The sequence below is a fragment of the Bubalus bubalis genome, chromosome 8, assembly GCF_019923935.1.
Source record: "Bubalus bubalis isolate 160015118507 breed Murrah chromosome 8, NDDB_SH_1, whole genome shotgun sequence".
NCBI classification, from domain to species: Eukaryota; Metazoa; Chordata; class Mammalia; order Artiodactyla; family Bovidae; genus Bubalus; species Bubalus bubalis.
In genome coordinates this window covers 78,494,234-78,519,262 of record NC_059164.1, presented here as the reverse complement: position 1 = coordinate 78,519,262, position 25,029 = coordinate 78,494,234, and the positions used below count along the sequence as shown (strand labels likewise).

The 25,029-nt window shown below is 41.3% G+C and overlaps 1 protein-coding gene across 7 annotated transcripts in view; it reads right to left on the bottom strand.

Moving 5' to 3' along the window:
• The window catches only part of GLI3 (GLI family zinc finger 3), a 318,757-nt gene that overhangs the window by 84,147 nt on the left and 209,581 nt on the right, over positions 1–25,029 (bottom strand). For all 7 annotated transcript variants that reach the window (XM_025291389.2, XM_025291388.2, XM_025291391.2 and 4 more), the window contains 3 exons: positions 21,106–21,311; positions 16,214–16,360; positions 11,125–11,326 (listed from right to left, as the gene is read on the bottom strand). In XM_025291389.2, the coding sequence (XP_025147174.1) occupies positions 11,125–11,326; positions 16,214–16,360; positions 21,106–21,311 (555 nt within the window). The remainder of the gene's footprint in view (positions 1–11,124; positions 11,327–16,213; positions 16,361–21,105; positions 21,312–25,029) is intronic.

Sequence of the window (25,029 nt, the reverse complement as noted above, 5' to 3'; positions counted from 1 at the left end):
TGCATCCTCAGCTCCTGGCCCCGCCTCACTCCAACCTCCTGTGACTCCCTCTAACTCTGACACCAGCCTGCCTCTCTCTTATAAGGACCCCTGTGGTTATATTGGGCCACCTACATGGTACAGAATCATCTCCTCTTCCTAAAATCTTTAACTGAATCACAGCCACATAATTCCTTTTGCTGTGTAAGAAAATACACTTACAGATTCCAGGGAGTAAGATGTGGCATTTATGGAGGGCCATTATTCTGCCCATCCCCCTCAGAACAGTTACTTCAAAGAAAAGCAATTTGACAACATTTATCAAACAGTGCAAAGCTAGTAACCACATCTGTGTGTCTCTGTAGAACTTCAGTAGCTGAGGACATGCTGCTGATTACAAAGGTTGAAATTGTTTTTAAAAAGTAAAATTCAGTGATAAAACAATCTGTCTGCAATGCAGGAGATGCACCGGAAACCCAGGTTAGATTTATGGGTTGGGAGGATCCCCTGGAAAAGGAAATGGCAACCCACTCCAGTATTCTTGAAAATCCCATGGAGAGAGGATCTTAGCAGGCTACAGTTCATGGGGTGGCAAAAGAGGTGGACACAACATACCGACTAAATAATGACAACAAATTCTATTTTTAGAAACCCTGAAAATAAATCTTCCTAAAGAGTTCATACTTTGTTCCATAATTTCCTAGAAATATGAAGTACTGACACTGTTGAAATGTTTTATACATTGCTCTGTCAACTTATTTCAAGAAGGACACAGTCTTTGGTCCACCTGAGCTGCTGCTGCTAAGTCGCTTCAGTCGTGTCCGACTGTGCAACCCCATAGACGGCAGCCCACCAGGCTCTCCCGTCCCTGGGATTCTCCAGGCAAGAACACTGGAGTGGGTTGCCATTTCCTTCTCCAATGCATGAAAGTGAAAAGTGAAAGTGAAGTCGCCCAGTCGTGTCCGACTCTTCGAGACCCCATGGACTACAGCCTACCAGGCTCCTCCATCCACCTGAGCTATATGACCCCAAAGCCTTTATATTTCTGCTCACCCTGCTTTTTCCAATGGATCAGTTGAAGAGCAATTAAGTTTATGTTCTGAATTTTAAATTTTCTTCACTCAACATTTGATAAGTGTAATTTAAAAATTTATAATAGCATTCACTTCTTTTCTAAATGACTACATGAAAGATGGGATAATTAAAAACACATAAACATTTTTATAAGAATGTGACTTACAACTGTTAATTTACATTCAGTCAATAAGATCTGTAGAAAGTGTCAGATGGCCTAGATCCTCCCAAGCAATGCGCTAACATAGTCACAGTCCTTCTGGGATAACAACCCACAATCAAGTGTTATGGAGGAAAAGAAAGTGTCAAGGTCATAAAGTCTGAGGAGTACAGCCCTGGGATTCCCTGGAATTGTTAATATGTGAATGTGAGTTTCAAAAGTCCCACCCCAGGTATGGTTGGTGGCAATATTTGCAGGAGCTTCCAGAGAGACACTCTGAGAAACACTTTCTAGGACAACAATTAGAATATTCTGTAATAACCTTTATGGGAAAAAGAATCTGAAAACAAATGAATATGTACATATGTATAACTGAATCACTATACTGCACACCTGTAACTGACACTCATTATAAATTGACTATACTCCAGCAAAATTTTTAAAAAATTAGAAAAGGAAAAAAAAAGTTAGAAGAAATTAATTAATGTTAATTTGCCCTGTAGTTTTCTCAAGAGAAGGAATTGAGAAAAATGTGAATTTTTGATCCCTTATCATAGTGTGTGTGGTGTCTTCATCCACCAAACATAATTTCTACCCATCAAAACTGATAAGGGTTCTGGAAGACTTGTTTTATATAATACCTGAGAGGAAGCACGCATGTCACTATAGGCAGTGGCTCGGGGCAGAATTCTAAATCACGCTAACTACTGACTCAGTTTCCCTTTAAGTCTTTGCTCTGAGCTGAGCTAAAAGTTCAGTTCTTTTAACTGAACCAAAAGAACTAACCAACTGAACTAAAAGTTTTAACTCCGCTCTGAATTCAAAGCGATCAGCAAATTATAGTCTCAGTGGGAACCACTATTTTCCAAAACTTTAACATTAAAATTCCCAAAGTCTGAATCGTTAAGAAAGTTTTGATGCATTTATTCTCCATCACAAATCAGAAGTAATGTTTTGTCAACATTCTTTCACAAAGTGGAGTCATATTTTGCAAACTGGGTCTCCTCTTAATATTGCAGTAAATAGCCCAGAAATCTCTCCCTTATCTGGAACTCTTCTGCCTCAGAGTTTCAACAACTGTGGCCAATCTGGTTGAAATCTGGGGTGTAAGTAGAAAGAAAGGATGTTAAGCAACTAATAAATATTAATGTACATAACTGAATAACTGAATCAGTTTGCTGTATAGCAGTAATTGACACAACACTGTAAATCAACTATACTTCAATTTTAAAAATTTTTAATAAATACCATAAAATCCACTCCCTTATTCACTAATTCAATAAGTTTTAGCTGAGTACTTTTCACAGACCCCTTTTATATATCCTAAGAATAAAATAATTATTTGTAACTGGAAAGTTACATATTAATTATAATTGATATATATAACTTTGAAATCCATACACATGCTTGACTTTCACAAAAAATATTCTTCTTTTCACACCAAGTAAGTGATATGAGTCAACATTTGTAAAGAACTCCTCTAATCTATCTGTAAATTGATAATAAATCATGGAAATGACATATAAGTGGGAGACACTAAAAGTTCATATTGTAGAAGATCAATCGTTAAGATGTATTCAACCCTACTATACATACAGGTATTTCAAAGTCATTAATATTCAAGTCAAATATATTAAAACCAGTTAAAATAGCATGCAAGTTTAGGACTGATATGTACATATTTCTATATTTAAAACAAATAACCAACAAGGACCTACTGTAAAATAAATAAGTAAATAAATAATGTTTAAAATTATAATAATAAAATAGCATATGAGACAAATCCATAATGTATTTTAGAAACACTTCAGGAACTCTACATATAGTGGAGGATGAAAAAATTAAGATCATGGCATCCAGTCCCATCACTTCAGGGCAAACAGAGGGGGAAATAATGGAAACAATGACAGACTCTATTTTGGGGGGGTTCCAAAATCACTGCAGATGGTGACTGCAGCCATGAAATTAAAAGACAGTTACTCCTTGGAAGGAAAGTTATGGCCAACCTAGACAGCATATTACAAAGCAAAGATGTTATTTGCAGACAAAGGTCTGTCTAGTCAAAGATATGGTTTTTCCAGTGGTCATGTATGTATGTGAGAGCTGGACTATAAAGAAAGCTGAGCGCCGAAGAATTGATGTTTTTGAACTGTGGTGTTAGAGAAGACTCTTGAGAGGCCCTTGGACTGCAAGGAGATCAAATCCGTCAATCCTAAAGGAAATCAGTCCAGAATGTTCATTGGAAGGACTGATGCTGAAGCTGAAGCTCTAATAATATGGCCACCTGATACGAAGAACTGACTAACTGAAAAAGACCCTGATGCTGGGAAAGATTGAAGGCGGGAGGAGAAGGGGACGACAGAGGATGAGATGGTTGGATAGCATCAGTAACTCTATGGACATGAGTTTGAGCAAGCTCCAGGAGTTGGTGATGGACAGGGAAGTCTGGCGTGCTGCAGTCCATAGGGTTGCAAAGAGCCAGACAAGACTGAGTGACTGAACTGAACTGAACTGAAGAGGATAGGGATGGGCTGGATAAATTAATAATAGTACAATGAATAAAGCTGAATGGCTCCGATGGTAAAGAATCTGACTGCAATGCAGGAAACCCGGGTTCAATCTCTGGGTCAGGACAATCCCCTGGAGAAGGGAATGGCAACCCACTCCAGTATTCTTGCCAGGAGAATTCCATGGGCAGAGGATCCTGGTGGGCTACAGTCCATGGGGTCACAAAGAGTGGGACATGACTGAGTGATTAATACACACTAGGGGATGTGTCCTGCTGTAGTCTTTTATACTAGGAGAGTAAATAGAGCTGATTACAATATTTAAAAGACCTGTTTCTAAGTAAAAGTGAATTTTAAAGACTTGGAACTATAAGAAAGATGGCAAGAGGTTGGATCACCCTGCCATGTCATGCTTACAGGTCAAAGTTTCTATCTTACTGTTTAATGACTTGAGTCCACATGGCATCTACCCATTCCCTAAAAAAAAACATACGCTTTCCTTAGAGCTGCATGGAACATCTCCTTCCATTGAGTCTCCATACCACAGGTCCTCTGTGTGAATGTGGGGTCAGGGTGTAGGGGGTTGCCCAGGACAGAGTGATTAATACTCCATGCATTTTATCTACATTGGCTTCAACAGAAAGGCTCATCATCAGTTTCCAGATTCATCTCTAGAACCCCTCCCTGACCTGGAGAGCTCAGCTTGGAGTTGGGCTGGCCTGAGGTTGATGTGTGAACCACTGCGGAGTCCTGACGCGGGTGGTCACAGGAAAGCCCGAGGCACCCTCACAAAGGCACCCTCTCTTACCCAAAGTGAGGAGGAATGATGAATATGTGGCAGCTATAGATTATTAGGAAATATTTTTAAAGTAAAATCAATGCTAGCAACCTATAAACACATTTTTGCAATGGCCCGAATTTGGTCAGTTCTGTTCAGATATGAATTTTTAAAAGATACTTAGAAGAAACTCATGTGATGCTTTCATAATGCATTTCTTCAGGTTGGGCACTGGGATTAGCAAACTTCATGCTGCAGTCTAAACGTCCACTGACAGAGGAATGGATAAAGATGTGGTATATATACACAATGGAATATTCCTCAGCCATAAAAGAATGAAACAATGCCATTTGCGGCAACATGGATGGACCCAGAGACGATCGTGCTAAGTGAAGTTAAGGGAGATAGAGAAAGACAAATATCATATGATATCTTTTAAATGTGGAATCTAAAAACACACAAATGAACTTATTTACCAAAAGAGAAACAGAATCATAGACAAAGAAAACAAAGTAATGGTTACCAAAGGGGACAGCAAGGCTGGAAGGAATGAACTAGAAGGCTTGGGATTAATATATGCATACTACTATATATAAAATGGATAAACAATAAGTACTTAATATATAGCACAGGGACCTATACTCAATATCTTATAATAATCCATAATGGAAAAATATATGAAAAAGAATACACATGCACCCGCGTGCGCATGCACACACACACACACACATCTATATAACTGAATCGGTTTGCTGTATACTTGAAACTAACATGGTAAATTAACTTCATTTACCGTGAAGTTAATGGTAAATGGTCACAAAGAGTCGGACATGACTGAACACAAGCACAACAACAACAACCTAAATCATGTAACTGGCCAGTTATGCAGACATAGTTAGAAAAACATCATCCATTTTTTAAAAGCATCACCAGACATGATTATATTCCTATTATAAATAGCACTTCCTACCAATCCCTTTAGTCATGTGTCCCACGGGAGGATTTTTAAGAGAAAGAAGGGAAACAGAAAAGGAGATCCACAGTTAGACCTGGCAGGTTTGGCCAAGTAAGTAGCTAAGTGCCTTTGATTCAGTCCACAAACCTCCCTGAGCTCCCTGGTCTCTAAAACAACACACCCTCGCTGGGGCCCGAAGCCTTCCTATAGGCCTTGGATCAGCAGTCCACACTGTACACCACCTGATCCTGCCCACCTCCAACCTTGTGCTTTGCCTCATCTGCTACCTAGGCCGCTGGTAATCTCCAAACATCCTAACTTCGTATCTGATTGGAAGCCTTTCCCTTCCATGAGTTCCATGAGGACAGGAATCATGTCTCTCATTCATCTATGCAGCCCTCATGCCCAGCACAGTGACCAGCGCACAGTTGAAACTGCAGTAAAATACTTGGGGGATAAGTGAGTACTAGATTAAATCAAGTACTTCCTAAAACCAATGGTCACATCTGGGAATAAATGAAAAGTATCCTTTTTAGTCAGGATTTATTATTTTCACTGATTCTAGGGGAAGAGAAGGTTGTCTCATAATTTTTAGAAGATGCAATCAGAGTTTTAAGGACTTGAGTTATTTGGCTCTGGATTCATTCATCTATTTTTCAGTGTTTCCCACCCAAGTCATTTCGAGTTGTTTCTCAGACACAAATGAGTTGACTCATAGCAGGTAACAAAGCAGTATCAAGCTGCTGTGAAAGCTGAACTGGTTCCTACTCTGCTCAGGAAACGGCACTGGACCTGCCAACTGCACCAACTCCAGGGGCCTCCAGCAGGGCTGATGCTTCCGTTCTCTGGTCACCAGGCAGAGCTGGTCAGTACTGGCCACAGAAAACACACCCTCATTTGTGAGGCTGCACTTCTGGGCACTCAACTCTCATTTTCACCGAGATGTCTGTGCTAGCTGAGCCAGACCTGAAACTGCTAAGGATATGAAGACATCTTCATTTTTGCCATTAAACCCACAGTGAGAAAGCTATAACTGATGGGTTAGAAATGAATGGATTACTCACTTCTTCATTTCATCTAGGTTTCCTAGAAAATGGAAGATGAGAGTCAGTTGAAACAATCTTTCCTCTATTTCTAGGGGAAGGTATTAGCAGAGGTCAAACTATTTCTAATTTAACACTATTAACTGGATAAAAACTGGCCTTCACCATACAGAGGATACAGACTGTATTGGATAAATGTGACTCATCAAGTCTTAGATGGCATTCAGGGTGATGGTGAATTTAAAACTTTTTGAGACAGTATTTCACAACATCCTTTCCCAGTGCACAGAGTTATTTTTTTAAATGATTGTCTTAGTTATGATATAAAAAATACTTGTGATGTACATTTGGACAATATGTCTTAATAAGTCAGACATAATCAGGAACCATTTCTTAACATGTAGATGGGTTTTTATGATTAAATATGTAGTCTATATGGAATTTTTATAGCATCCTAAATTATTAAGTAAATACATCAACATAAGAATCAAATGGGCTTCCCAGGTGGCACCACTGTAAAGAAACTGCCTGCCAATCCAGGAGACATAAGAGACTTGAGTTTGATCCCTGAGTGGGAAAGATCCCCTGGAGAAGGGCATGGCAACCCACTCCAGTATTCTTGCCTGGAGAATCCCATGGACAGAGGAGCCTGGTAGGCTACAGTCCATAGGGTCACAAAGAGTCAGACACAACTAAAGCGACTTAGCAGGCACACATGCAAGAACCATATACAAACTGAAGATGGACATTTGCTTTTTTAGCCCTTTATTTTGTATTCATCCCTCTGCATTTCTATATATCTATCAACTTATGGATACATTACTATTCATACAGACTATAACTTTCTGACAACAAAAATCATTCATCCACCACACAGAAAGTTCCTTTTAATAAGGAGGGTGATTACAATTTTAATGGCTCATTAAAGAGCTCCTTCATTCACTCACTCCAGAAATGTCTGCGGAGTGCTGTCAAGGTGACAGGGCACAGATGTAATGGTGTGGGAGTGTGGCCATGAACAAGGTATCACAGTCCTAGACCTTCTGGCCTTTGCGTCCTAGTGGAGGGAGACATATAGCAAAGTACCAGATGAGCAAGTCAGCAGGGGGATTTTAAACAGAGGTCCATGCTCTTATCAGCCTCTTGGAGAAGAGCACTGGAACTGGAACATGCATGTGAAGGACACTTGTTAGAAAACTGAACGTGTGTCTTCACACATTGAAAAATATCTTTAGAAACTGAACTGACACCATTACTATATGCACTGTCCACATGAGAAGGAGATTACGATTAGAAAACACGCCCAAGTCAAATGTGTCTGGTGCAAATTAAAAAGCAAATGATTGGACGGCTGGTTGTCTCACAAAGACCCTCTGTGCTTATGCATAAAACAAGAGTAACACTATGCTTTCCAAAACTGCCATGAGATGAAATCAGTGAGAGCATCTCACACCAACCACACCCCTGGGTACAAAGCAGAGATGAGATGCATGCTAAGTTCACCTTCACTTCTGCATCTTTCCCTCCTGAGAAAGTTACCCTGTGTAGATTTCTTCATGCAGCTTCCTTCCCTGTCACCCACCAGTCCTCCCACTTACTGAGGAGTCCTCCAGTCAGTCTTCAGATTTCGCAAAGTGAAACTTGGAACAGGGCTAGCGAAGCACTAAGGTTATTCCAGCTAAAAGCCTGGCAGGTGGTGCCGATCGTAATTCTTCTAATAAATGTATTGTTATGGCAAGGCGACCTCATCCTGGGCTATCTGTATTACTTTCTATGCATCCAAAGCTATGCCTTATCCTAACACACAGTGGCTGTGTATTGAAGAACGAGAGGTCAGGCTGCAAGAGTGAAGAGGGACTGGCGAGGAGCCGAGGCAAGGGTGACCTGAGACCCTGATGGCCCTAGCCATTTGACTGCAAACAGGTCTCTTGGGGACTGAATTAGGGTCTCTGCTTCCAGCTTCAATGAGAATAATCAGGTCTGTTGTAGCTCCTTGGTGGCAGGGGACAACGACCATTCCAAGTCAGGATACTGGCAGTTTCTTAAGGACTGATACTAAATTATCTGGAGAAGGGGAGGAGATTAAGAAGCTGGTGAAGATGGGGGGTACAAATTAAAGACAGCATCATGACCATCTGGCACCATTTTCTAATCTAAATCCTTCAGAGGCCTTATAAAGTCACAGTAGCTGGACAGAGAGCACAAGGGAAGAAAAACAAAGATGAAATGAAAACTCAAATGAAGAAATAAATATCACTCCTGTGAATTTCACTGTGTGCCCCATTTCCACCACTTTGATGCTATGAGTTCTAGGCAAGTCACATAATAATTATATGATTTCAGCAGACTGAGATATGATCAGTGGCAATCTATGATCCCAGGGAAATTTGCCAGGAGTGCAAAGCAGCCAGGCCATGGTTGGAGATGGGCACACTCCTCAGAGCCAAACTGGGGTGATCACAGCATAGCATGGCCAGGCCCTGGTGGCTCATCTTCTGGATGGATCATCAAGGCCAGTTCTCCTGAGGTTCTGCCCTTAGATAGCAGTCTACATCCAGGTACTGACCATCCACACCAGCTTTAATAAAAGTTACCCCTTTCCTCTATAGCGGAAATCTTGTCTGTAGTTTACAAATGTGAAGACAGAACTTCCGAGCCGATAGGCAAGTATGGTTTGCACAGCTGATGGCAAAGCTGGAATCTGACTACAGTTCTGCCTGACTTTAAAGCGTATCTTAAGACCACATCAGCTAATACTGAAACTACCCCAGGACCCCTCTGTAGGCACCAATTGCTATCTTGTTGTTGTTGTTATTCAGTCACTCAGTCAAGTCAGACTCTTTGCAACACCATGGACTGCAGCACTTCCCTGTCAGGCTTCCCTGTCCTTCACCATTTCCCAGAGTTTGCTCAAATTCACATCATAGAAGCCAGTGATGCTATCCAACCATCTCGTCCTCTGTCTCCACCTTCTCCTCCTGCCTTCAATCTTTCCCAGCATCAAGGTCTTTTCCAGTGAGTCGTCTCTTCACATCAGGTAACCGAAATACTACAGCTTCAGCATCAGCATCAATCCTTCCAATGAATATTCAGGGTTGATTTTCTTTAGGATTGACTGGTTTGATCTCTGTGCTGTTCAAGAGACTCTCAGGAGTTCTCCAGCACCACAAGTCTGTCATGTAAACGAGTTATTTGTTCTGTTCCATGTTTCCATACTTTCTTGACAATATTAAAAGAACAGATGCAGTAGAAAAATGACATCATATCAAAATGGAGATTTATAATATTTGAACGCTTGATGCTGAAGCTGAAACTCCAATACTTTGGTCACCTGATGCAAAGAACTGACTCAATGGAAAAGACCCTGATGCTGGGAAAGATTGAAGGCAGGAGAAGGGGACAACAGAGGATGAGATGGTTGGATGGCATCACCGACTCGATGGACATGAGTTTCGGCAAGCTCTGGAAGCTGGTGATGAATAGGGAAGCCTGGTATGCTGCAGTCCATGGGGTGGCAAAGAGTCAGACACAACAGGAACTGAACTGAACTGAATGTGCCTGCCAAAGGAGACTGCTGATAACTGAACTAGCAAAGAATTAAAACTGTGATGGAAACTTACAGAAAAAATAATGGTATTCATCATTTCCAGTATATATTGTATGTGACTACTGCCAACATTTTTCTGGACTGTTAGAGTTTTTCTAATATGTATATCCATCATGGAAGTTGCATCAATTCCTTTAGACTAAAAACCCTGTTTTTTGAAGTTTGAAAGAGATTTATTTAAAAACAGAATGACAAAAAAAACCCTTGGTATTCCAAAACCCAACAATCAACAGTCACTGGAAAGTTAAACACCTCCCCTAAGGCCCAGAGGTACAAAACGACAGTCTTCACAGGCTCATGGTAAGAAGGACACAACGTGCAAACCCGAGGGTGACGGAGACCCACCCCCTCCACGCAGGCAGCCTACGGGGCTCCAGACCTCCCGGAAATCACCGCCAAGACTCACTATCAAAGAGTGGATGCAAAAGCCATCCGAAAAAGTCCTGCTGTCAGGACTTCCCTGGTGGTCCAGTGGCTAAGACTCTGAACTCCCAATGCAGGGGGCACAGGTTCAATTACTGTTTGGGGAACTAAGATCCCACACGCTGCTCAATAGGGTCAAAAAAAATCCACCCTGATGTCCCTTTTTCTTTCTTCCTCTCAAAACACACCTTTCCCCTGTGAGACAAGACTCACATCTGGTCTTTTGATTTGTGTCCTGTCTTTGCAATTGTCCCCAAACCAGGTACGAAGTCGGTTTTTCCTCTCGGGAACTATAACCAGTAAGGGGAAAAAAGATCCCCATTCTCACTGTCTCTATGGAGTGGATTTCTTCATTCCCAAAGAACTACTATTTCTTTTTAAGGGCTGCTAACTAACATCTGCAAAATAAGTCTTTTCGGCACAATAATTGGCTCTGGAACCCACTGTAGTGAAATTTAACCTGGATCCCCATCTCAGGTCAGTCCCAGTGTTCTGTTATAATTCTACCTTGTAGGCAGTCAGTACCCCAAACACAGGTGCAGGCAAGCAGTGGTGTTTTATTAAAGAAACGTATCATGGATTTAGGGAAAATACATACCTGATTGCACTTGCAGATAAGTGGCCATAGGAGCCACTTGCTGAAGAGCTGCTGCGGGAATTATTGAGAATCGTGACCAAGGAGTTGGGAGATGTCCTTATCATGGTCTGAAGGTCAAAGCTATGATCGGACAGAGGCGATATGGAGAGTGTACGTTTTCGGCTCGGCCGGGCTGACAGCCTAGGGCTGGGGAATCTGGTGCCTGTTATATAAACAAAACAGAATCTGATTACCTGTGGCTGGACTTGGTACCTGTTATCTATTCCTGTTACCCCACATGGAAGAACTGGAGGATGAGAAGCCAGCGACCAGTGATGACAAGTACCCTTCTCTTCCCGCTTGTGTTCTACTGGCTACAATTGAGGGAATTAGGGAGAAATATTTATCTTCCAGGGACTTACCTCAGGGGAGCTTTGTTTATTAATGTGCAGGCAAAATGATAAATTGCTAAACAAAAGGGAAAGACTTTTATGTGTTATCCCTCTCATTTCCACTGATTTATGAATCTGACGGCTGCTTAGATATTCTCATCATTAATTCACCACAAGCGACAAAGACGGTGGTTCCCACAGTCACATCGCGCCCATCCTCCCAACTCCCAACACGCATGGCTTTAAAGCAATGAGCCAAAGGGGAAAAATGAATTAAAGAATCCTAAGATAAAAAAAATCCAGCTTAGTTATGCCTTCATTTCCCCATGATTTCTGTAGCTATCTGATCACGGACTATTTACGGCTTTACTAAAAAACTGACAAATACATTATCCTAAATTAATGGTTCTCGATGGAGGGGTGGGAATAGATTTTGCCCCCAGAGGACATGTGACAACATCTGGAGATATTTGGGTTATCACAACTCAGGGGGTGCTAGAAACATCGAGAGGGTAGGGAAGCTACTGCACACCCAGGGATGTGCAGGGCAGGCCCCCATCATGAGAGTCATCTAGTCCTAGTAGTGCCAAAACTGAAGGACCCTGCCTTAAATTCCTCATTGTCTAACAGCCTAAGTCCCAAGAAACATTTAAAAGCTTGGGACTGTGGTTTGTTTACCCATTCTCCAAGGGCAGGTTGGGAGGGACCCTCTAAGCATTATAATAAGATAACATGAGTCAATTTTAATTCTCTGGTTATTAGATCGATCAATTAATCAATCAATTAATTCTATGCATTTATTAGAGTTTTGAGACTTCAAGAAGGTTCCACTGATGAAGCTCTGTTCTAGAGGTTAGTAACTCACACTGAAATGCCTGTCAACTTAATACAATGCTTGTTACACAGAGAGTGAAAAATTAAATGCCCATTTGCCTGCAATTTGGTAGATGTTAAGAGATCTAGATTTCAGAGCATAACTATAAATGGGGCCCACAAGCCCACTCCTGCCTTTTCTAAGGTCACATTTACATTAGAGAGTGAGCAAACTAAGTTTAATGACTTAATGAGAATAGAATGAGAATATAATCCTACTAGGTAAGAGGCAAATCAAATATAATTACTTTTGAGAAAGAATGGAGGGTTTCTGTTTCAAAGAATGGGTACATCTGCTTACAGGGACATGGCAATTTGGGGGTACATAGAAAACAGTAGTAGAGGGTAAGACTTCTTTATAGAAAAATGTCTGGGTACCTGGTCTATAGAAAACTAATTGGGAATATTTTCTTCATCAGAGGTGAACTTTGACACAAGATAACAATCCAAAATGATTTAAGATAATTTAATGAAATGCAATAGATGACTATGAAAGACTTACAGATATTATTATAGAGATAAATAGACATACTTTATGGCTAATAAAAAATAAATCATAAACTGGAACTTAGTACCATCCATGAATATAAAACTGGTAAACCAATTTGAATGACAAATGTGGTCCCTACTCAAATCCTTCTTTCAGGCACATTGAAAATTGAATTTCTTCATTTAGAAGTTTCATGACCCACATGATTTAGGCCATGTGAGTACAAAAACAGCAGTCCCACTGTGTTCACAGCTTTTATTGCCTAAACCAGCATCTTTTATTATGACATCAGCTTTACACATAAATGTTTCATATTTACTCACTATGAGAGGATAATCTCATCAAAGAAGTTTTTCAATGAAGAAATGCATTCCACTTCCAAAGGACTCCAAGGAAAAACCAGACTTCTGGTCAACTTCCATATCATCCTTGACAGTAATCATTCTCAATGAGACTCAATGATCCCTGGCAGAGTTAGAAGTAGCAGGACATTCCAGACAGAGCTGATGCCCTGATTTAGATCACTAACTAGATGAGGAGCTCATCTGATGCTATGAAACACTGGGGCCTATATCCCCTCACATCATCTGAAGATACAGCCCAAGGCCTTTCATGGAAGCTCGTGGTTCCCTAGGGCCTGGTTAGTCCATCTCCTCTGTTTTCCCCTCCAAGATGGGCACTTACTTAAGTCAGTTCCACCATATATACAGTGTGGTTTTCAGGAGCATTTAGGATTTCTCTAGGATATTCCTTATAGGGATTACTTGCTCTCCTATCTTTAAGTCACTAGAATCCCAAAAGGTGGAATTAGAGCCATAAAACAGGCTTGTTCATTCTAATGCCCAACACAGGAATACTCTAACCCGAAGCTGGCTGCACCCCTGGTAAGCCCACTGTTGGCACATTTAAAAGTCAGGTGCTCGTCCTAGCCCAGTTTACTGCTGCTTTTCTCCCAACCGATGAGTCCTGAAGATTTCTTACAGTGGAGTAGAATGACGCACTCGATCCCAGGCTGGCTCTGCTTTCACTACTGCAGAGCCAATGCAGAAATTTAACCTCATTTCGCTTCTCCCTTGAAAAAATTCTCATAGGTTTTATATTTAATACATAAGAACAGGGGACTTCTCTGGGAGTCCAGTGAACAAGACTCCATGCTCCCAATGCAAGGGGCCTGGGTTTGATCCCCTGTCAGGGAACTAGATCCCACATACTGCAACTAAGAGCCTGCATGAGGCAACTAAAGATCCTGCATGATACAACTTAAAAAAAATGCCGCATGCCATGACACAACTAAGATTTGGCACAGCCACTTAAATAAATAAAATGATTAAAAAAAAATAAAACAGAAGAACGTTCTATTTATGTTCTGTTAAGCTAAATGCTATTTCAACTACTTCAGAGGGCGGGGATATAGTACTTTTTAAATGCTTTCCAATCCTTTATTATGCTCTTCCCAACCCCTAGCAACTAAGCAAAGAAAGTAATCAGCGTTTAGGACAGTGATTTGGGATCCCTTGTTGAAGGGAACAGCTAAACTACAAGGTGAGGATTTCAAAGCAGCTGAAAGAGAAGTGGCCCAGGTCTCTATTGATCACCCTGTTTCCTCCTAAATATAAGCCTGAGAAGTCTCATTGTTCCAACACAGATTTCCCGGCTCTGGCTTTCTGTTAATTGTTTTGTTTCTCTATTCTAATGAAAGATTCTGACAAAGAAAAAGGAGGTTTCTTTTTATGTGATGAATAATAGGATATCTAAATTCCTACTTAATGACAATCAATTTACCATATACTCTGGCAAATTAAAATGCCTTTAATTAGTTTTTACTAAGTAAAAGGGTAGCTTCATCCTTTATTTAGATAAAAACCGCCATTGCCTGACTAAACACATTCTCATCAAATAGAGAAGGTAATATGGGTTGACCTTCCAAGGAGTCTCTCTTATTTTAATTCTTTATTTGCAGATTTTTAAATAACTGATTTGCATAATAACACTCAACTTTTTTTTTTCCCCAACAACCCCTAATTGAAATGTGGTCATGATGAATCTGCAATGGAAACTCTTTCTTCTACAAAGCAGAACCACAAAATCCCTGTGGAAGATGTAACATATTTTTTTCACTTTGGGTGAGGTAATGAACTCCCCAATGGAAACCCACCCAAGCAGTGCTCCTATGTAACCCAGCTAAGTTACTTCATGACGTTAAGGGGACCAGAGCTGTAGGTTTTACACTGTGTGGACCAATCATCTTCTGTCTATTGTAAATCTGAGAGCTGAACTGTTAACCACTGCTAGAGAGTGGACCAAGGTCCACTCATCATCACAGAAGAATCCAAACAGCCTCTAGATAGAGAAGCACAAGTTAATCACTGCTACTAGAAGAAACAAACAAAACTTTATCATACGTCCTACTCAAACTCACATTATCTTCGTATTCAAAGGGTTTCATTATGTATACCTCGGATGACACTTTGGCTTCACTTCCTGGCACCTAGTAAATGGATGTGAACCTAAAGGATAAAAACTCTTAGATGTTCTGAGAAATGATAATCACAGGTTCTCATCTGTACCTCTAGTCTAGAGAAGTGGCACTAAAGACTCATCATAAGCCTTGAGGTGTCCAAAAGTAAGTCATTTAAAGTGCATCCAATGATCCCAGTTTCCTCCACTGCTAGGTACTACGAGTAGCCCTTTCTGATGTGGAAATGATTTTTGTTTCCTATATAAGAGGTCTCAGTGAGACAGAATTTGTTAACATAAAGAAAACACAGGAGTGCACACAATGACAAAGAGTAGCCCCTGTTTGCAACAACTAGAGAAAGCCTGCACAAAGCAATGAAGACTCAACATAGCCAAAAGTAAATTAAATAAATAAGACCTACAGTTGCTTAAAATAACATTTTTTTAAAAAGAAAACATAGGAGGAAAATAAGAAAAAAATAAGCCCATTAAAAACATGAAATCAAGTATAGGTCTCTTTTTTTAAGTTAATTTTTAAAGCATAGAATCTATAAAATCAAGAAATGATTGGTCATGAGCATGTTCATCTAATCAAATACATTCCTTTATTCTGCTACCAAGACAATCAGAGCCGACTAGTGTTTTTGTGAATCTGCCAAATTATAATCGCCTGCATCTTTCAGTTCATTGACGTAAGGTGAGCTAATGGGCAAGTTTCAATGGCCAAGTCTGCGGGAACTTCCTGGCAAACCAAGCAAACCAGAGCCCCAATACTAGTGGTGCCTCCTCCTTCTCTGCTTTGGAAAGTTAGGTAATCAACTCATCTTAGTACCTTCCTCTCCCTTTCATGCATTAGCTTGGCCATGCCCGGGGTACAGAAGACAGCCCTGCCACTTACTATCCATGGCATGAAGATACTCCATGTGGATGGCCCCTGCGCCGGCGGTGGCAGCAGAGGGAATGATGTCTGCATAGGGGCTGCGCTGGCCGGCTAACAGGGCCATCTGATGATAGTATTCTGCTGGGCTGACTCCGGCGTGGGGAGCTGCATGGAAGAGGAGACAAGAAAAGCATGGTTACCAGTTGGAAGAAGGTCAACAAGAAGCTTTTCTTGAGATACCCCAAAATCCATGTGTCACGCAGCCCACAGAGCCATTCCTTTCATGGTTTGTTCTAGGAAAACTTTTTTAACTCAAACTGTGCTTTTGCTGAAGTTTCCCAGATATCATTGATTAGAAAATAAAACTGAAGGAAAAGCACAGAAAAAAAATCAAGTACATGATAAAACTTTTGAGGTTAGTTTCAAGAACTCACTAAGACTGGCATATATACACTGCTGCTGCTGCTGCTCCATATAAAATAGATAACTAATGATTACCTGTGTATAGCACAGGGAACTCTACTAGGTGCTCTGTGGTGACCTAAATGGGAAGGAAATCCAAAAAAGAAGAGATATATGTATACATATAGCTGGTCCACTTTGCTGTGCAGCAGAAACTAGCACAACATTTAAAGCATCTAGATTCCAATAAACAATGATTAAATTCATATATGTGCATGTATCTGTACACTCATTCCTCTGTTTGCTCCCCAAAATAAAAGTGTCTTATATCAAATGGAAACAGTGACACTATTTTCTTGGGCTTCAAAATCACTTGGAGAAGGAAATGGCAACCCACTCCAGTACTCTTGCCTGGAAGATCACATGGAAGGAGGAATCTGGTAGGCTATAGTCCATGAGGTCACAAAGAGTTGGACACGACTGAGTGACTTCACTTTCAAAATCAATGCAGATGGTGACTGCAGCCATGAAATTTAAAGATGCTTGCTCTTTGGAAGAAATGCTACAACCAACCTAGACAGCATATTAACAAGCAGAGACATTACTTTGCCAACAAAGATCCTTCTAGTCAAAGCTCTGGTTTTTCCAGTAGTCATGTATGGATGTTAGAGTTGGACTATAAGGAAAGCTGAGCATCGAAAAATTGATGCTTTTGAACTGTGGTGTTGAAGAAGACTCTTGAGGGTCCCTTGGACTGCAAGGAGATCCAACCAGTCCATCCTAAAGGAAATCAGTCCTGAATATTCATTGGAAGGACTGATGCTGAAGCTGAAACTCCAATACTTTGGCCACCTGATGTGAAGAACTGATTCATTTGAAAAGACCCTGATACTGGGAAAGATTGAAGGCAGGAGGAGAAAGGGACGACAGAGGATGAGATGACTGGATGGCATCACCAACTCGATGGACATGAATTTGAGCAAGGTCCGGGAGTTGGTGATGGACAGGGAAGCCTGGTGTGCTGCAGTCCGTGGGGTCTCAAAGAGTTGGACATGACTGTGCAACTGAACTGACTGACTATATAGAATCACTGTATGTTCACATTTTTTTTTTTTAACATTTCTTACAGTAGTAGACAACTTGAAAAGTGAAAGTGAAATTGATGTCGCTCAGTCATGTCTGACTCTTTGCGACCCTGTGGACTGTAGGCTGCCAGACTTCTCCGTCCATGGGATTCTCCAGGCAAGAATACTGGAGTGGGTTACCATTTCCTTCTCCAGGGGATCTTGCTGACACAGGGATCGAACCCAGGTCTCCCTCATTGGAGGCAGACGCTTTAACCTCTGAGCCACCAGACAACTTAGGTAACTACAATGACCTTCCCAACATATTTAAAATACTTCCCTAAGCTTTCTGGCAAGAGGGTCTGAGTCAGTTCTCGGTAGCTGGAGGACCCAGGGCCATGAGTGGAAAAGGCAGCACAGCCCGAATTTAATAGCACATGGCTGGGTGGTAAGCTGCAATTTTGTGTTCCATAATTTTAAAGTTCTTTCTTTTTTCATTTCAAAATCAAGAAGAAATATACCTATCAATCTGGTATTGCCAGCAACTTACTGGCAAGCGTCAGCTCTATAAGAGGGGGATAATGATTGGTTTCCACTGGACAACTTATGTGCCAAAGCTGCAGGATACTATAGCAGTCCTGAGGGTGGGCTCCAGAGGCACTAAGATCTACATACAAATCCCAGCTCCACCTCTTCAGGAAGTTGCTGGGAGGAGTGAAGGTGATGGTGCATGGAAAGTGCCTAGCACATAACATTAGATCAATAAAAGCTAGTTTTATCATTAAAATGTAGAAACACTGGCATTCTAGAAACAGGTCTAGGTATGCTTTTATATTTGTGTTCAAATACTTTTTATTTACTTAAGTATAGTTGATTTACAATATTATATTAGTTTCAGATATATAGTAAAGTGATTCAGTTATATATACACATTTTTCATATTCTTTCCCAGGATATGTATTATAAGATACAGAATATATTAATAGTTCTCTGTACTATACAGTACAGTGTTTATCTATTTTACATATAGTAGTATGTATCTATTAACACCAAATTCCTAATTTATCCCTCCTACCCTATTTCCCAAACCATGTTTGTTTTCTAAGTCTATGAGTCTATTTCTGTTTTGTAAATAAGTTGTGTGACAGTGTGTGTGTGCACATACGCACATGCGTGCACACTCAATCTCATCTGACTCTGCAACCCCATGGACTGTAGCCCACCAGGTTGCTCTGTCCATGAAATTTTTCAGGCAAGAATACTAGAGTGGGTTGCCATTTCCTCCTCCAGGGGATCTTCCCAGCCCAGGGATGGAACTTGCATCTCTACCATCTCCTGCAATGGCAACCAGATTCTTTATCAATGTGCCACCTGGGAAGCCTGTAAATAAGTTAATTTGTATCTTTTTTTTTAGAGTCCACTTATAAGTGATATATTTGTCTTTCTCTGTCTGACTAACTTCAATTAGTAGATCATCTCTAGGTCCAACATGTTGCTACAAATGGTATTATTTCATCCTTTTTAAAATATTCTTTTATATATCTTATATTATCTTTTATTTATTCTTCTTTATATTTCATACTTTTCATACATCATGAAGATAGATATATACAAAAATCATGGACTGCAAGAGACAAATATGAATGACTTGACTTTGGGTATTAATTGGCCTCCTGTAAGGCAGGACGAAAAATGCAGAACTAATAAAAAATGTTTTATTTATACTTATCATCAAACACTATGAAAAGCAGATGATAAGATGCTTTAATTAGAGGTACCACCTTCAGTGGCCCCACTAAATTTCTGGAAGCCAGGCATCATTACAAGCCCATCGTCAGCTGACCTGTCTACCCTTCTTTCCCTCTGTTCTTGAGAGTCACGTTCACGGAGTCCCAAGTATTCTATGGAGGTGAGTCTCCATTTTTCCCACTGGAAAACCAAATCCAAAGCAGAACAAACTCCGATCTCACTCTTTTACAGTTTTATTTTTAAAGTGTGCATCTTGTCCAAATGGCAAAACTTCTTCCTTGGGTACTGTGCAAGTATATCCACTGCACTGAATCAGAGGGGGAAAAAAAGTGAGTCAGCAGCTGTTGCTGGAGCCCAGCCACTCCTAGAAGTATGACTGGGTTAATCCTTACTGAGAAATTTCAGGCTGCTTCTATCTACTATCCCCACCATGCACAACCAGCCCTGGGAAGTGTGTGCATGGAGAATATGAGCTGTGCAGGGGCAAACACTGCTGGGTAAGCCAGAGTACATGTGCGCCTACACGAGCACCAGCAATTTGTGGTTTGCTGCAGAGAACTCACAGTTCTGTACTTGTCATCAGTACAGCTTAAGCCATTCTGAGCCTTAACACAGATTCTGTCAACTGTAGACAGGTGAGTTTGTACATGTGTTCATGAAATGGGAAATGTACTTTCTGAACCAAAAGGACATTAAAAAATTTTTTGTTGTTGTTTTGGGGTATAGTTGATTTATAATGCTGTGTTAGTTTTGGATGTACAGCAAAGTGAAACTGTTATACATAGACATATTTCCACTCTTTTTTAGATTCTTTTCGCATACAGGCTATTATAGAATATTGAGTGGAGTTCCCTGTGCTACACAGTAGGCCCCAAAGGAGCATTTTAATCATGGACAGTTGTGGAATGAACAGCTCCAATTTAAAAGTCAGGTGACAATAATTAATTGGGAGGCTCACAGAACAACAGGAATCTGGTCCTTGGGAGCTGAAAATGAGCATCCTGTATAAGAGAATTAAAGTCAAAGGTCATTTCTTGTCCCACAGCATCCCTCTTGCAGTGTTCATGTGGCATGGTCAAGGACAGAGGGCACATACAACAGGGCTAGGCCATCACGTTCTCTAAGATCTTGCTATTCAGAATGTGGTCCCTGGACCCGCAGCACTGAAATGACCTGGAGGCGTCTCAGAAGTGCAGAACCTCAGCCCCCCAGACCCATACCACCAGGAAGCACATTTTATCACCATCCCCAGGTGATGTATATGCACAGTGGAGTTTGAAAAGTGCTGCTCCAGTGGACACATCTGTATACACGTGCCCTTCCTCAGAAGGTGAGCAAAATGTGCTGGTTACACAAGTACAATATAGGAATGGCAATAGGGTCAGTCTAAATAGAGCCACAAAACAGCGTAGTGAATAAGAGGATGTGGGCGTCACAACATTCTGGCTCTTAAGTTCCACCTCTGTCACTTACTAGCCAAGGAACCAGGTTGCAAGTTACTTGGCCCCTCTGCCAAATCCTCATCTGAAAATGGAGATTATATCCTCACCCTCATGGAGGTGTCATAACGCTGAAAAAAGAGCATGCAATCACAGCACTTAGCACAGCCCCTGGCACACAGAACACAAACACATCAGTTACTCTTTACCACGTCCCATGATGTGCGGAAGCAGGACAGGCCGGTCTGAAACTCACCATCTGTGGGGCTCAGCCCACGAGCGGCCGAGATCATGGAGAGGGATGGGCTGCTGTGCAGGGACCGGATGTAGTCCATGTAGGGGTTGATGTAGGGATGCGGGGGGCTGAAGGGGGATTCGGAAGCTGCAGCAGGGTTCCGATGTGGGGAGATCCTGATGAAGGGCAGGTCAGAATACGTGGGGCTACTAGATAAGGCAGAAGGCCTAGGTAAAAAGAAAAGCAGACACAACAGGTATACATGAGACAAGAGCTCCACAGGCAGAGGCTGTCTGTGAAAGAAAATAAGCACGATTTCAAGGTGTCTTGGGGGAAAAAATATCAGGCATTTACATTTCTAGTACTAGGACCTTAAAGATCACAGTGACATAATGCAGGCAGAATGCTACTATACAATTGTTTAGGCAAAGACATTTGACCTTTGAGAAATTTTCTGGCACTCGCAATACAGGAAAATAAAGCCTTTGGTTTTCTTCATGAGAAGAAATTCTAAACAGGCATCTGAGCTTGAGGTAGTTGTGATTCTATTTTCCATTTGATGTGAATGTTAATTTCACTGCTGAACTTACCTCTCACCATCACAGTGTTGCATTAAAAAAAAAAGAAAGAAAGAAAAAGAAAGGAAGGAAGGGAGGAAGAGAGGAAGGGAAGAGAAAGTAAGAAAGGGAGAAAGGAAGGAAGGGTGGAAGGAAAGAAAAAAAAGGAGAGAGAAAGAAAAGGAAGATTTGGCTGGTTTGGAAGTCTGAGCATGCACAAGGCAGATACCTACAAATAAGAAAAAAGTCTAATTGCAAGAGTCTGTAAGAAGCATGAAATTGACAGTCTATAAGGCCATGCTCCGGCTTTAGTGCTCTGGGTCTTGCAGTGGTGAGTAAAATCATTTTCTACCATGTATTTCCCTGTTTTGAAGGCGGCCATAGGAGGCAGCTTTCTCTCATACTTTTTTTGCATATGGCTTCCTGATTGGCCACATTCAGTGAACAATCAGTAATGAAGTGCAGGGACAGAAAGTTGGAAAAGATTCAGCTCATGTCCTAGTTGTAAGGAGCAAAGGCAGAGTGTAAGCTTTTGGCTGATGCAAATAAATTCTAAGGCACACCTTGCTGCCACCATACCCCACCCACTCCAGGGATTCCCTTCCCAGAGCCGGCCCCACACCCTGCGCACAGAAGTTTGTAGAATGGCCAGTCTGTGGAACATCCCCTCACTGCCCTGTCCCTCCTCTAATAGAAAACGTTTTGTGTGGATAATCCAGTGAACTGGCTCTGACAGGCTAAACACTTGTACTTTCTCTTTTTTCATTCACAGAGAATATGGCCATAAAAAGGCGAGGCTGTGATAGAGCGGGATGTACTGACTGCAAACTCCTCTCAGGGCACTGGCTCTAGGAGTGAAAGGAAAGGGAGGAGAAACAATTTCTCATCCCGCCTCCCCAGCAAAGGCACACACAGCCGGGGCTCTGGCCCCAATGCCATTAGAATGGAATCCTGGGAGAAGCCCTTCTTCCAAGTGCACAGAGCAGGCACTGAATTAAATGAAACCAAAGCTCATACTGTGAATTTTCTCCCAGTAGAAAATCAAAGAGGTTAAAATACACGAGAGAGAGGGGATTCTCCTGACTTTCTCCTTACTTTTTTTTACCATTTTGAACTTAAAAAAAAAAAAAAAAAAAGAGGCTTTTTATTTGTTCTTAAGTTGCCACTTCTGGAGAAATAAACTACAAATCCAGAGTTTTCTAAATTTACATGTGGGCAGGGTGAGAAGTCACCACCTGAAAATAGTTATGTCTTTTCCAAACAACTTGAGGCTTTCCATAATCACTTAGAAAACAGAAATTGGCAGGATCTATTAGTCCATCCTATTTTAGCTCTTTCCTACAAAATAAATTAGCTCCGTGTCATTGGTTAAATCTGAAGCTCCGTTTAGACCTGCTGCTACTTTAGAGAACATGGGACTCTCAAATTCAGTCCTTCATTTTCTACCGGAGAGGAAAATCAATCCTTCCAATCTGATTCCCAAGTGATTATTACGAAATACGGCTCACTTGTGGATTTATGAGGAGAGACAGATGCCACAAGAACAGACATGTCAGTAGAGAAGCAGGCATTTCGAGATCCATGAGATGATACCTCCTAGACAAGCTTTTCTTATGATCCATGAAGAACTCACTCTGAATCAGTGAAGGTGATGTCAGTGCTTATCGGTTTTTTTGTGAGGCAAAAAATTGGTCCCTGTAATCTTTCTCAAGTTCCAGAATTGAAAATGGTAGTAATATTCCTAGCAGCTTAGATTCCATTGAAGAATAATAGATGGGGGGAGGGGAACCAGCATTTAGAACAATATGAACATTATAGATGTCAGGCTGAGGTGGTCACCAGTCCCAAAGGAGCAGAAAAACACTCGCTTTTCTCTTCTCACAAATTTGTGGATGTCAACATGCGCACCATCCCCTTCACTTTCATTTGACCTGTTTCCACAGAAGACTGAGGATAACTATTCTATGAGTAATGAATCAAGACCTGGGCACCTCTTTCCCAAAAGGAACACCCAGGCTCCATCCTCACTTCCACACCAGTGTGGGGCAACAGCAGAAAAGAGGGTTGTTGCCTCCAAGATGTGGAGATAAAGTCAGGCAACTCCACACACTCTGGTGAACGTCATATGCTTGCATGTCACTCCCCTTCAGAGACAATACAGGGAAGATTTGGGGTCACCTCTTTCTCAATGAGACAGCGGGACATGTTTTCAAGCAGGTATGCAATTATGAAAGCTGCAAGGTGTCAACTGCCCTAAAGAAAAGATCTAATAGACAAAGGACAGCCACCCCCTGGATACAACAGGAAAATGGTTAATGAGGGTCACTCTGGGTGGGGTCATCAGGAATTCTGGAGACAACTGACTCAGATCATCAAAGCAGTGGTACTATGGAAGGGCTTGTGGATGAACGGAACTGACAAGAAAGGGACAAGAAGCTGTGTGATCTTGGCTGTGATATGAACCCCTCTTGGTGGCTCATGTGGTAAACAGGCTGCCTGCAGTGCAGAAGACTCAGGTTCAATCCCTGGGTCGGGAAGATCCCCTGGAGAAGGGAATGGACATCCACTCCAGTACTCTTGCTTGGAGAATTCCATGGGCAGAGGAGCCTGGCGGGCTACAGTCCATGGAATTGAGACAGTCAATCACTAGGCAGGTTAATAAGAAGTCCAGGGTCCCTGAGGAGGAGAAGGGGTCTGGGGCTCTCAAGGAGGAGATAAGGGTCTCAATTCTCAAGGAAGAGAAAAGGACAAACATTTTTTCTATATTTCTTAATTTTAGTCACATAAAACTTTTTTTTCTTTAAGCCCAGAGCTGATGATTTCACAACAAAACAACTCAGCTTAAACTCTGTACCAATGATTATACAACAACAATGTATCCTGTTTGAGGACAGTTTCTCCTTCTTGAAAACTTTCTGACTAATCCTGTTATCTTAAAATGTATAGTATTACCAGAGTGGGTCTATAAGATCTTTCTACTATTAGTTCTAATCCTGTCATCTCAGTGATCAGTGCAAAGAAATAGAGGAAAAAAAAATAGAATGGGAAAGACTAGAGATCTCTTCAAGAAAATTAGAGATAGCAAGGGAACATTTCATGCAAAGATGGGCTCGATAAAGGACAGAAATGGTATGGACCTCACAGAAGCAGAAGATACTAAGAAGAGGTGGCAAGAATACACAGAAGAATTATACAAAAAAAATCTTCACGACTCAGATAATCACAATGGTGTGATCACTCACCTAGAGCCAGACATCCTGGGATGTGAAGTCAAGTGGGCCTTAGGAAGCATCACTACAAACAAAGCTAGTGGAGGTGATGGAATTCCAGTGGAGCTGTTTCAAATCCTAAAAGATGATGCTGTGAAAGTGCTGCACTGAATATGCCA